Genomic DNA, 13,669 nt, shown 5'->3' with positions numbered 1-13,669 from the left:
CTAATCATTTTCATCTGTTTTATTTTTTTAACTTTGACAAATTTTAGAGAAATTAAAATTTTTGAAGACATGAACCAAGCTCGGTCAACAAATAAGTAAATAACCAAATAAAGCAAGCTTTAAGGAACATCTACACGAGTCAATTAGGACCATGGACAAATAATTAGAAAGCATGTATAGAAGCCTAGTTAAACTAGTTTCATAATAGTTTAGCATTAGCACAATACTTAGTTTTACCGCTTTCGCAAACTCTAATAGAGTTAATATGTTTATAAGTTTTCCAACCAGACTTGGTTGCTTTACTGCCCCTTCTACGAGCATGTAGAGTATGATGTATATGCTCTGAAATACTGTTATGAGCATATTAGACCACTGCTCTGAAATACATGTTATGAGTAATAGTAAGTCTTATTTCATGAGAAAATAAGGTTAGTATCAAAACTAGAACGAAAAACAGTCGAACAAACGAAAAAGTAAAATTCACGCATATCACATGCATCTACAAGTTTATGGAGAGAGTCTTACATGCGAACTCGCAATCGGATTCCCTTGCATGTCACGCATGCAATAATGATGTACTCACGAGTTGACCCTTCAGTTTGGGTCAGCGGCTCAAGTTGGTTCAACATCAATGGGTCAAGGTGCGTGGTTTGCAGTTCAAACGAACGATTCAGGTTGAGCCGCAGATCAGTTCACTCTATTGATCAACACGCACTAATTAAATGTCAACATGTATCCTTCGCTCGGCCAAACGCTTAGTGCCCCTCCTTGCCAGACACATGTCCCAATCGTAGCGGACATGTGTTTGAGGAAGTGTCTTAGAATTTTACTTAGTTTTCAATTTTTTTGTATTTTCTTTGGATTTTTGTATTTTTTTTCTATGTAACTCAATGAAATTATAGTTCCTCTAACAAAGTTATACAATTTTAATCCCTCGTGTAAAAACTGTTTTCATTCTATTTAGAATTAATAGGATAAAAAATTGACATAACTATGGTTAGAACTCTGACTAAATTTTTTTAATTTAATTCTTCGGAAATCTTACCTATGTGGAGAAAAACGAAACTAAAAAGTTGAAATCTTCCTCTTATTCTTCCTTGTTTCTTTATGGTTTGGACGATTCAAATATCGGATTGAATCCTCATGATTTTGAGTAAGTTTTGTGAAGGAAGTTTGACTAAAATCGAACTCGAGGTGGTCAAAGAATGTCCCATGGTAGCCCTCTTTACCAACTTTCCTTTCTCTCCCCTTCCCTTTTCTTTTTGTCTTTTCCTTTTGTTCCTTATTAATCCCCTAATTAGACATTCACTAGATAGCTAATTAGTTTAGGGGACCAAAATTACCAAAATACCTCTCCAAGGGTAATTTCGGTATTTTGTAAGTATGTTTTCTGAAATTTGGCCTCTAAGTTCTCAATAAAATACCGAAGTTAGATTTTTAAACAATAAAACAAGAAATTATTTATTGTTTGGGCACGAGCATTATAGGTCGGGGATATGACTTACGGTGATGACTTCTTTAGGCAACGACTCTCCTTTCTATGGAAGTGAATCCTTGGAGGGTTGATTGAGAGCATTGTGAGAGACTTGAGGAAATGGTAGGATATGTGGTTAAGGATAGATTTTAAGGAAGAGGGTAAAGTGTTGTAAGGGAGTGGAACCATTTCTGATTTTTTAAGGTTGTTAGAGAAAGATTGGGACCTCATTGTTCAATCCCAAAACCATTAGGTAAGATAGCCACTCATCTACTTTTATAAGAAATGAATATCATCTACTAAAATTATGTTACCAACTCTTTGGTCAAATCCCATGTTGGGCTTGTAATAGAACTTCGATAACTAGTAGGACACGACCCATTCCTCGTGGTTGAGCTATCTTCTGGTTTGAAAACCAATGGCCTTTCTTCGTCGAAGTTTTTATGAAAAAAAGTTGAATCATGTCATTTTCATTCAGATAAGTCCTCTCAAATAGTAGTTCGTGAGATCGAATAGCATAATATCATCATGTGAAATATTAATTTTTTTCGATTAACAAATTTAGTTATTTTGTGAGGAAAATTAAATATATATCATTATAGTTATAGAGGTGTTAAAAAAATGATGAGTTAAAAAAAAAAACCATTAACCCAACCAAACTTACTTAGATTAGGTTTGATTCAAATAAATAAAAATTTTATGATTGAGTTGGTTCATAAATTCCCCTAAAACTAGATTAGGTTGAATGGAATAATTTATTATTAATTTTTAAATATATATTTTTATTTACAATACAATAGTATATACATTTATTTATTTACTTTTATTTAATTTCATAATTATTTTTTATTATTTATTCTCGGGTCACACTTAAAAATAACTTTTAACCCTTTGAAAGATAAATTTTTAAAATATACATTGAAATTGAGTTGCAAATTTTAAGTACATGTTTGAAAATAAATAAATTAATATTTTACGAACTAATATATTACTTATTAAAAATAATTTGGAATAAATAACTTGAACCACTCGAATTAAGCCAATCCAAAAAAATTATGATTGAGTAGAGATGGGTTTATTGTTTAATAAGGGTGGCTTGAGATAATATATATATATATATAGATATAAATTTTCATTACCCAACTCAACTCAAACTTGGATCCTACTAATTCTCTATCGCCCACTTCATCCGAGCATAATCTGAATCTATACCAGTTTTCATATAAGGTCTCGAATGGTGTCATCCTAAAGTTTGCCTAGAAACTGTTATTGTACAAAAATTTCATCAGGTGTAGATTTGAATCCTAGGTTCCTTTGAAATCTAGTACGCAAGCACGTAGCATGTTCTCTAGAATATGATTTAAACCTCCGTTTGACTATCCATTTGAGGGTGGAAAGAAGTGCTGAAGTCAAGGCGAGTGCCCAACACTTTCTGGAGGCTATGCCAAAATGTCGACGTAAAGCGTTGGTCTCGATCCGACACTACCGACACGGGAACTCCATGTAACCTCACTATCTCTTTTGCATACAGCTAAACCCAATTATCGACTGTATATGTTGCTTTTCCTTGTAGGAAATGTGCCGACTTTGTCAATCTATCGACAATTACCCAAATTACCGTATAGCCTTCAGCGTTCTGGGTAGTTCTACTATGAAGTCCATGACTATATTTTCCTACGTCCACTCAAGTATATTCAAGGGTTGTAACATCCCCACCGTCTTTTTTTTCTGGGAATTTTTACTTGTTGACATTCTAAGCACTTGCTCACAAACTTTGCTACGTCTTTCTTCAAACTTCGCCACCACAAGCATTGTTTTAAATCTTGGTACATCTGTACCACTTGGATGTATACAAAATGGCGAGTTATCAGCCTCCGTCAATATCTCTTTCCTTAACTTCTCTATTGCTGGGACACATCAGTTCGTCATCTGAGGATTTTGAGAATCCGTCCACTCGACCCTCTCCTACCTGGCTCATAGTCTTATGTAGGCTAAGGTTCTCTTGTTGGGAATCAATAATGGTTTGTCTAAGAGTGGGTTGTACTGTGAGTCGAGCCATCTGTGCTATGACTCCTTCAGTCACTACAGCTATGTTAGCTTGCTCAAAATCTTTTTGTACTCGTACTTCGCTACTAATGAGGGTCGACTAGTGTGTTGCCTTTCAACTTAGGGCATCAACAACCATGTTTGCCTTTCTAGGTGGTATTGGATGTCTATATTATAATCCTTCACCAGTTCCAACCACCGTTGTTGCCTCATGTTCAACTCTTTCTAGGGGAATAAATATGTCAAACTCTTATGGTCAGTGTAAATTTGGGTTTTCTCTCCATACAGGTAGTGTCGCCAAATTTTTAATGGGAACACTACTGCGGCCAACTCTAGGTCGTGTGTGGGATAGTTCTTCTCGTATTTCTTTAATTAACGGAGAGTTTATGCAACAATCTTGTCATATTGCATCAACATACACCCTAGTCCTTTCTTAGAAGCATCATTGTAGATCACGTACCCCTATGAACTCTCTGGTACCGTGAGCATTGGGGCTGTTACCAACCTTTGTTTTAGGTCTTGGAAGCTTGCATTTTTAGGACATTCTATTTTTTTTTTTCTTGAATACAGAATGAATTAGAGACTCCAAAGATAACGAAAAACTCACGTTTTCTATTTTTGACCGGTTCACTCGAACTCCGATTAAACTCTGGTTTTCGTCCTGGAATCCTTCAAGAAACCTGTGTGAATCCTTTTTAGTTATGCACGTCAAAACTCTAGTTCTATCATTCAAGGAACTCCTCAAATCTAGGTAAAATCGAAACGACAAGTCGAGAACCTTACCTTGTTCGTTATCAGATTTTCTTATCGGAATGGGCGAATCCACCACACAAACTCTTCCTTGACATGTTTTTTTTCTAGGTTCCCTCGTGATGTCCCGAACATTTTCTTCTCCGGAATAAATCTGGAAAGCTTGAGTTTTTTAAACATAAAATCGACTTAAAGGAGAAATTCAAACCTGTTAGGTCTAGGTGTTACAGTATTCATGTCATTCACAATGTTCTTTTTACAAACTTAAAGATCATGTATATATAATTAATTAGTATAATTAAGTTTCTTTTCATTTAGTACAACATGTTCAAGCCCTACTTAAAGATTATGTATATATAATTAATTAGTATAATTAAGTTTCTTTTCATTTAGTACTACATGTTCAAGCCCTCAACGTAGAATTTGTTAGATAAAAGCTTCGATTTTATTCACACGTTTCCTTACATTTCGTTAGTTGTTTTTGGATTTGGATATCTGAATTAACTCTCACCGTTTGATGGAAGAGCGTATTTTTTGCTGGCAATTTGGCCGGTTGGGCACGCCACTACTGCTAAATTTAGGATAGGTTAGTTATTTAAATATGTCAAATCAAATAACAACCATTAGGTCTTCAGCACAAATATTTTTCTCTCCCTTTCTTTCTCGTTATTTTGTTGTTCGAGGAAGTTTTCCTTCGGCCGTTTTTTACTCCGACGTTTTTCTCTAAATTGACAGAATTCAACCATTGGTATCAGAGCCTGGTTTAATCCACCGATGGTATATCATTGCAGAGGAGCTGATTTTTTCAATAGCTAAGTTGAATAGCTCAAGTGGTTAGAGCGTCAACTTAATAACACACAGGTCTTTAGGGTCAAGTAGAAGAAAATGCAAAGTGCGAAAATATACACATTGTGGGGTGGGGTCCACTTGGGCAATACAAAAGGAGCTCTCGGAGATTCGTTTTAAGGACGACGAATCCATCAATGACTTTTTTCAATGCGGATCATGGGGCTCGCCAACAACATCAGCGAGACAGAAATCGTGAAGAAGATGAAGATGCTGCAGGTCGCCCCCGATCACCTCGAGCAAGTCGCGATTTCAATCAAGACATTACTTGACGTGAACAACCTAACGGTGGAAGAGGTGACCGGAAGATTGCGTAACGTCGAGCAGCATATTACAGTCGTGCCCCCAGAGATGCTGGCATCTCTCTCCACATTAGGGAGACGTGGCACGCTGTCGAGCTGGAGGAAGGAGAAACGATCGAGTACCGGGAGGATCATATTACGGTCGTGCCAACATCTCTCTCCACCAAGTGCACTACGCAATCGCTCGGGAGGGTATCAAATCTCGTCGGGTTGGTGTGCAGCGAGTGTAGGAATCCAACATCGAGCAGCTACGAAAGGAGCTCTCGGAGATTTGTTTTAAGGACGGCGAATCCATCAATGACTTTTTTCGATGCGAATCACGGGGCTCACAAACAGCATCACCACTCTCGAGGGGAGCATTAGCGAGACAGAAATCGTGAAGAAGATGCTGCAGGTCGCCCCCGATCACCTCGAGCAAGTTGCAATTTCAATCGAGACATTACTTGACGTGAAAGACCTAACGATGGAAGAGGTGACTGGAAGACTGCGTAACGTCGAGCAGCGAAAGAATAATGCCGCTTTAGTTGTCGACAAGGGAGTCGTCTACTCCTCACTGAGGAGGAATGACTTGCACGCCTAAAGCTCCTGACAACACTAGCGAGAGCAACGGGTCCTCCAGCTGCAAAGGCGGTAAGAAGCCATGGAAATCTCGCGGGCGCACGCGCGGAAAAGAGGGGGATCAAAAGAAGGAGTCGACCGATGGCGGGCCAATCCAGTGCTCGAACTACGGGAAGAAGGACCACCTGAGCAAGAATTGCTAGAGCAAGCTCTGGAACAAAGAGAAGGCCCATGTGGCTCGATCCGAGGAGGAAGAGCCGACTCTTTTCATGGTAAGTTCATCAATCTTATCCGACATCCTCAATTTTGATTCCAAATCCTCGGAGGTGGAGGTAATCGACGACAGCGTAACTGCTCCTCCAGTGAGCGTCAAACCCAAGGAAGAGCTCCAGTTGGGCGTAACAAAGGCACCTGCTGGGGAGCCAATTCAACTGAAGGAGGAGCGAGTATTTGTTCAGATCGGCGAGAGGGGCCGAGCAGCATGAACACCAGCGATGGGTCCTTAACACAGGGGCAACAATCCATATGACCAGGGCTAGATACACGTTCTCCGAGCTCGACTCAGGGATCCGCGGGATGGTGAAATTCGGCGACGGCTCCATTGTCGAGATCGAAGGGCGTGGCACCATCTTGTTCGTCGGCAAGGGAAGCTGACCGGCGTCTACTTCATCCCTAGGCTCAAGGCTAACTTTGTGAGCTTTGGTCAACTCGATGAGGCCAGCTGCTTCATTTCCATCGAGAGCGGGCTACTCAAAATATGCGATGATCGACGACGGTTGCTCATGCAAGTTCGGTGCAGGACAAACCGTCTTTACATCCTGGAGCTGGAGATAGAGCAACCGGTCAGCCTCTCGGCTAGGACCGAAGAAGTATCTTGGAGGTGGCACGTAAGGTATGGGCACCTGAACTTTCCTGCTCTACAAAAATTACACAAGGAGGAGATGGTGCACGATTTGCCAGCAATTGAAAGCGTGAATAAGCTGTGCGACGGGTGTCTCATCGGCAAGCAGAGGTACACCCCCTTCTCGTCTTAGGCATCCTACTGCGCCGGTGAGCCATTAAAGCTCGTGCACGACGATATCTGCGAGCCCATCAAGCCAGCGACCCTAGGCGGCAAGACCGTCTTTCTCTTGCTGGTCGATGACAAAAGCCACTTCATGTGGCTGATCCTGCTGCAAGCGAGAATTGAGGCGATAGAGGCAATTAAGCGTGAGCAAAAATCGAATGCGGTAAGAAGATGTGAATGCTGTGCATGGACCGAGGTAGAGAATTCACCTCAGCGAGCTTCGGTAAGTACTATGACGAGCTCGGCATGCAGCGACAATGACGGCAATCTAGCCCTAGCAGAATGGGGTGGTGAAACGCCGAAATCAGACCATCATCAGGACAGCAAGGTCATTGCTGATGAAGGTCGGGATGCCTAGGAGGTTCTAGGGAGAGGCGGTAATGACGGTAATCTACGAGAGGCGGTAATGACGGCAATCTACCTCCTCAATCATTCACCAACGCGAAGCCTCGACGGAAAGACGCCACATGAGGCCTGGTGGCGAAGGGCATCATCCAGAAGCAAGGAGTGGATTTCGAGGAGGTATTCGCGCCGGTCGCAAAGCTGGAATCTGTCCGCCAATGGCTGGCAATCGTGGCACATCATTCCTGGGAGGTCCACCACATGAACGTGAAATCCGCGTTCTTGAACAGAGAGCTGAAGGAGACCGTCTATGTCCGACAACCACCGAACTTCCTGGACAACGACAACCCTGACAAGATATTGCGCTTGCACAAGGCACTCTATGGGCTTCGGCAAGCACCACGAGCCTGGAATGCGAAGCTCGACAGTACCCTACTGTCGCTGAAGTTCAAGCATTGTGCCTCTAAGCATGGCATGTACATGCACGACCACGACTGATCATGGGAGTGTACGTCGACGACCTCATAATCATTGGAGGCGACATGGAAGTCCACGGAAGATTCAAGAGGGAGATGTCAAAGAAATTCAAGATGAGCGATCTCGGCGTCGAAGTGCAACAGAGTACTACCGGTATCACCATCTGCCAAAGTGCGTACGCGAAGAAGCTGCTCGGCACAACTGGGCTTGTGGACAACAACCCTACAAGGACGCCAATGGAGGCCCGACTCCAGCTAAGGAAGGCCGGCACTACGACGGCAGTCAACGCCACCAATTATCGTAACATTGTCGGGAGCCTGCGCTATCTGGTAAACACACGCCCTGATCTTGCTTACTCAGTTGGATACGTGAGTAGATTCATGGAAGCACCTAAGGAGGAGCATCTTGCGGCTGTCAAGCGCATCCTGCGCTATGTGGCTGGAACCAGAGGCTGGGGTGTGAGATACTACGCAGGGAGAGGAAAGAAGAAGCTTGAGTTGGTCGGCTACAGTGATAGTGACATGGCCGATGACGTTGATGATCGTAAGAGCACCAACAGGATAATTTACTTCCTCTCAGACGGTGCAATCTGCTGGCAATCAACAAAACAAAAGGTAGTTGCTTTGTCTTCCTGCGAAGCAGAATACATCGCCGCTTCGACGGCATCAACATAGGGGGTCTGGCTTGCGTGACTGATGGAAGAACTCATCGGAAGAGAAGACGATCCACCAATGCTATACGTGGACTACAAAGCTACGATCTCCTAATAAAAAATTCAGTTTTGCACGACCAGAGCAAGCACATAGAAATCAGATTCCACTACATCCAAGAATGTGCAGATCAGGGGCTCATCAAGATTGATTTAATCCAAACAGAAGAACAGTTTGGAGACATTTTCACCAAGTCCTTGACACGGGTAAAATTTGAAGAATTACGCTAAAAGATCGGAGTTCAAATAATAAGGTAGAGATACCATAGCTTTTAAGAGGAGGTTGTTAGATAAAAGCTCGGGTTTTATTCACAGGTTTTCTTAAATTTAGTTAGTTGTTTTTGGCTTTCGAATATCTCAATTAACGCTCCGGTTGAATGGAGTAGCCTATCTTTTGCTAGCCATTTTGTACTTTGTGCACAATGTTTGTGCCGCTACTCTAAATTTAGGATAGGTTAGTTATTTAAACAAGACAAACTAAATGAAATACCAACCATCGGTCCTTTCACCCAAATATTTCTCTCCTCTCTTTTAAGTTATTTTCTTCTTCGAAGAATTTTCCTTCGGCAGTTTTTTACTCCGTTACGTTTTCCTCTCAATTACCAGAAGTCAACTGAATTTCTGACATATTTACTTTCGTATGTAGTATAGGATACTTTTGATATCAATTTGTTTTGGCTTCCAATACCTTCAATGAACTTTTAGTTTGTTCACTAATAATTTGCCAATGTTTATTAATCACCGTTGAAAATTCAAATTCTACTACTCTGTCCATTAATTGTGATTGATGACATTTCAGATATTTGGTGAAGAATTAAAAGCCCTCAACCATCTTGTTTATGATAGAATTTTAAGTTCAACCTTTTTTCGAACCCATCAAAAGTCCTACAACACCTTTGTCTTTGATACTCAAAAAGGGAAATGGCATTGCTGATGATGCTCTATCAAGTCGGCGGCATCTTCCTCATCTTTCTTTTCAATTCTCTTGCCAACTCTCATCATCTATGTGATCCCAAACAAAGCCTTGCCCTTTGGGAGTTCAAGAAAGCCTTTTCCTTGAATGAATCTGCATCAAGTAGTTGCAATGATGAGCTTAAGAAGCAAGCTTATGCAAAGACAGAGACATGGAACCAAACCAATGATTGCTGTTCATGGGATGGCGTGAAATGCGACGAGGAAGGAGAAGGTCATGTCGTGGGGCTTGACCTCAGCTGCAGTCGGCTTCTTGGAGTTCTTCATCCCAACAGCTCCCTTTTTTCCCTTTCTCACCTTCAAACCTTGAATCTTTCTCATAACTCTATTTTATCTGAATTTTCACCCTCATTTGGAACGTTTAAAGACTTGAGGGCTTTGGATCTTTCCTGGTCTTACCTCATAGGAGATGTTCCAATAGAAATATCATACTTGTCTAAGCTTGTTTCTCTTGACCTATCCGGGAATTATCTCAGTTTCTCAGACATAGTTATGAATCAGCTTGTTCATAATCTAACTAATCTAAGGGATCTTGCACTTTCTCATGTATTCCTCCATGACATCACACCCACTTCTTTCATCAACATTTCTCTTTCTTTAGCTTCTCTTTCTCTTTCTTCATGTGGGTTGAGAGGGAATTTTCCACCGTATATTTTCAGTCTTCCAAATTTGCGTGTGTTACAACTTGATTATAATTATGAATTGAAGGGGCGTTTGCCCATGTCTAATTTGAGTGAATCACTTCAAATCTTGAGTCTTAGTTCGACTAATTTTTCAGGAGAGATCCCTTATTCCATTGGTAATGCAAAGTCCTTGATATCTTTAGACCTTTCATTCTCCAATTTCACGGGTGGACTTCCAAAATCAATAGGAAACCTTACCCAACTCACTAACATTGATCTCTCTGTAAATAAGTTCAATGGTCAACTGCCCAATACATGGAACAAACTTCAAAAGCTAACTAATTTCAGAATTCATATGAATTCTTTCATGGGTCACCTACCCAATTCTCTTTTCAACCTCACCCACCTCTCCAACATGACATTTTCATCTAACTTATTTTCGGGTCATTTACCCACAAATGTTGATTCAGATGCACTTTCAAATCTAATTCATTTGAACTTGGAACGCAACTCACTCACTGGTGCCATACCCTCTTGGCTGTATGCATTACCTCGTTTAAACTACTTGGATCTCTCTCATAATCATTTCTCTTCTTTGATGAGGGATTTCAGATCCAACTCCTTGGAGTTTCTTGATTTAAGTAACAACAACTTGCATGGTGGAGTCTCTGATTCTATTTATAGGCAACTCAATCTTACATATTTAGCATTGGGGTCCAACAATCTGAGTGGAGTTTTGGATTTAGACATGTTGTTGAGAATTCGAAGTCTAACATCTTTAGACATTTCCAATAACAATCAACTTTTGATAGAGTCTACTAGTATTAGTTCTATGAATCTTGTTCGAGTTGAAATGGGTTCTTGTAAATTGGGAAAATTTCCCTACTTTTTGAGATATCAGAAGAACTTGGACTATCTAGACCTTTCAAATACTCGAATTCATGGGAACATTCCCAAGTGGTTTTCTGAATTGGGTGCTTTGAGGCACCTTAATCTTTCTCATAACTTGTTGTCCTCAGGAATGCAGGTTCTCCTCAATTTGCCAAATTTGAAAATTCTCTGTCTTGATTCTAACTTGTTCAATCTATCCTTTCCAATGTTGCCATCATCAATACAACAATTTAGTGCTTCAAATAATCAACTCAGTGGAAATATCCATCCTTCAATTTGCAAAGCCACCAACCTTAGTTTCCTGGATTTGTCAAATAATAGGTTGAATGGTGCAATCCCATCTTGTTTCTCTAACCTCACTATCCTTGGGTTGTTGGAGTTGAAAAGGAATAATTTTTCTGGTTCTATTCCCATGCTATTACCAAAGATTGTAATCTACGTTGCTTCAGAAAATCAGTTCACGGGAGAAATCCCTTCTTCAATCTGCAACGCCACCGTCCTTAAGGTCCTTAGTCTATCCAACAATCACTTGAGTGGTATAATTCCGCCATGTCTCGCCAACTTGTATCCTCTTGAAGTGTTGGATTTGAAAAACAACCATTTTTCTGGTAATGTTCCAATGATTTTTCCAATAGGAAGTGAATTGAGAAGCCTTGATTTGAACGACAATCAAATAGAAGGAGAATTGCCACCATCCCTGCTAAACTGCAACAATCTTCAAGTCTTGGATCTTGGGAATAACATCATAACAGGTTACCTTTGGTTATTGCTATGATAAATTTAATTTTTAATCCAAATTTTAATATTTTATTGGTTCTCTTATCAGGTCTGTTCCCCCATTGGCTAGAAGCTGCATCAAGTTTGCGAGTTCTTATCCTACGATCCAATCGATTTTATGGTCCAATCAACAACTCCATGAACAAAGACTCTTTTCCAAATCTACGTATCATTGATTTATCTCGCAATCATTTCAGTGGGTTGCTTCCATCAAACTTATTCAAAAACATGAGAGCCATGAAGGAAGTTGAAGTGGGCAACCAAAAACCCAACTCTTCTTCGCTTGAATCTGACATACTCCCTTTCTATAAGGACTCAGTGGTGGTATCAATAAAAGGGTCTGATCTAAAATTGGAAAGCATTCTATTGATATTCAAGGCTATCGATTTCTCATGTAATGAATTTAGTGGAGAGATACCAGAGGCGATTGGAAGGCTCTTGTCCTTGAAAGGTCTCAACTTTTCTCATAATAAGCTTAGAGGTATGATTCCCATAACTTTTGGGAATCTAAAAAATCTCGAATGGTTGGATCTTTCTTCAAATGAACTGTTGGGTAAAATTCCACCTCAGTTGGCTGCTCTTACATTTCTCTCCCGTTTGAACCTCTCACACAATCATCTTTCTGGGCCAATCCCTCAAGGGAATCAGTTTGCAACTTTTGAAAGTTCTTCGTATGTTGGGAATCTTGGGCTTTGTGGGTTTCCTCTACCAAATTGCTACTCACAAAAGGCCCATGAATCTCAAATGGCACATGAAGAAAGTGAGAGTTTGGACAAAGGGTTTTGGTTGAAAGTTGTGTTCATGGGATATGGATGTGGAATGGTGTTTGGAGTATTTGTTGGGTATCTTGTTTTTCGAATTGGAAAACCTTTATGGATTGTGGCGATGGTTGAAGGAAGAAGAGCTTCAAAGAAACCAAGGCCAAAGAGGAAGAATTATTGGCCTAAGAAAACAAATGAATAGGCATGTCTTTCATATTTAAGCTTGTGTACCGTCCATTATTCTCTTTCTAATTACATTATTATAATCACATTTGACATAATCTATACATCATCTTAAAATTCATTTCAAATATTAAAGTTTTTCCATTAATTTTAGTGTTGAAGCTTAATGATATTTTGACGATATCTTAGCTAAGTTATTTTTTTCTTTTGGGTCAAATTTTGATGTTTAACCAGTGGCATTTGTCACAGTCATCCTAAATTATTCTACTGAACTAAGTATAAGTTTTACACCTAATTATTAAGAGTTCGAATCTTAAACAGTGACGAAAAAATGATGACTTAAGAAAATAAAATAAATACAAAAACAAGGGAAATATTCAATCTTACTATAGTGTTATTTAGTAAATAGAGATTTATTTAAATTTATCTTTACCTTATTATGATTTAGATTTAGTTAACTTTCTCCTTTTACTCTTAAAAAAAAAAAAAAAAAAAAAAAAAAAAAAAAAAAAAAAAAAACTCATGGTACACTAGTGAAGTCCATTATTTTTACTGTACCTAGAATATACTTCATCAATTCTTTCAAACCGCAAGCCAATTTTCCATCAACCCATATCTAATTCTCAATAAGCCCATATCCAAATTACTGGAAGTCTATATCCTCCATATCCATTCTGCCCTCTCTATATTCGCATAGAATAGAGTACCACAAGTGCTTCTACCCAATGCATATCAATTGAAGAGTGACAAAGATAATTTATGGTGTATTCACGCTAAGAAACCAAGACACGCGAAGAAGAGTTGTTGAAAGTTGATGGAAAACCTCCCAGCCATGAATGTAGAAATCAAGGAGGCTTATTAAACCGTGGTTGGAGAAACAAGAGAGACATGT

The 13,669-nt window shown here is 39.8% G+C and overlaps 1 protein-coding gene across 1 annotated transcript; it reads left to right on the top strand.

Moving 5' to 3' along the window:
• The first annotated feature begins 9,434 nt into the window (after positions 1-9,434).
• On the top strand, positions 9,435-12,925 carry LOC111784390 (receptor-like protein 7). The gene is made up of 2 exons (XM_087129378.1): positions 9,435-11,808; positions 11,883-12,925. Exons 1-2 carry the CDS (start codon positions 9,492-9,494, stop codon positions 12,794-12,796), a joined length of 3,231 nt encoding a protein of 1,076 aa, XP_086985504.1. The 5' UTR covers positions 9,435-9,491; the 3' UTR covers positions 12,797-12,925.
• Positions 12,926-13,669: the final 744 nt, after the last annotated feature.

Source organism: Cucurbita pepo, chromosome 12, assembly GCF_057944985.1.
Source record: "Cucurbita pepo subsp. pepo isolate OVF chromosome 12, ASM5794498v1, whole genome shotgun sequence".
Classification (NCBI taxonomy): Eukaryota; Viridiplantae; Streptophyta; class Magnoliopsida; order Cucurbitales; family Cucurbitaceae; genus Cucurbita; species Cucurbita pepo.
The sequence above is the reverse complement of the archived record's forward strand: the minus strand, read 5'-3'. Positions and strand labels throughout refer to the sequence as shown.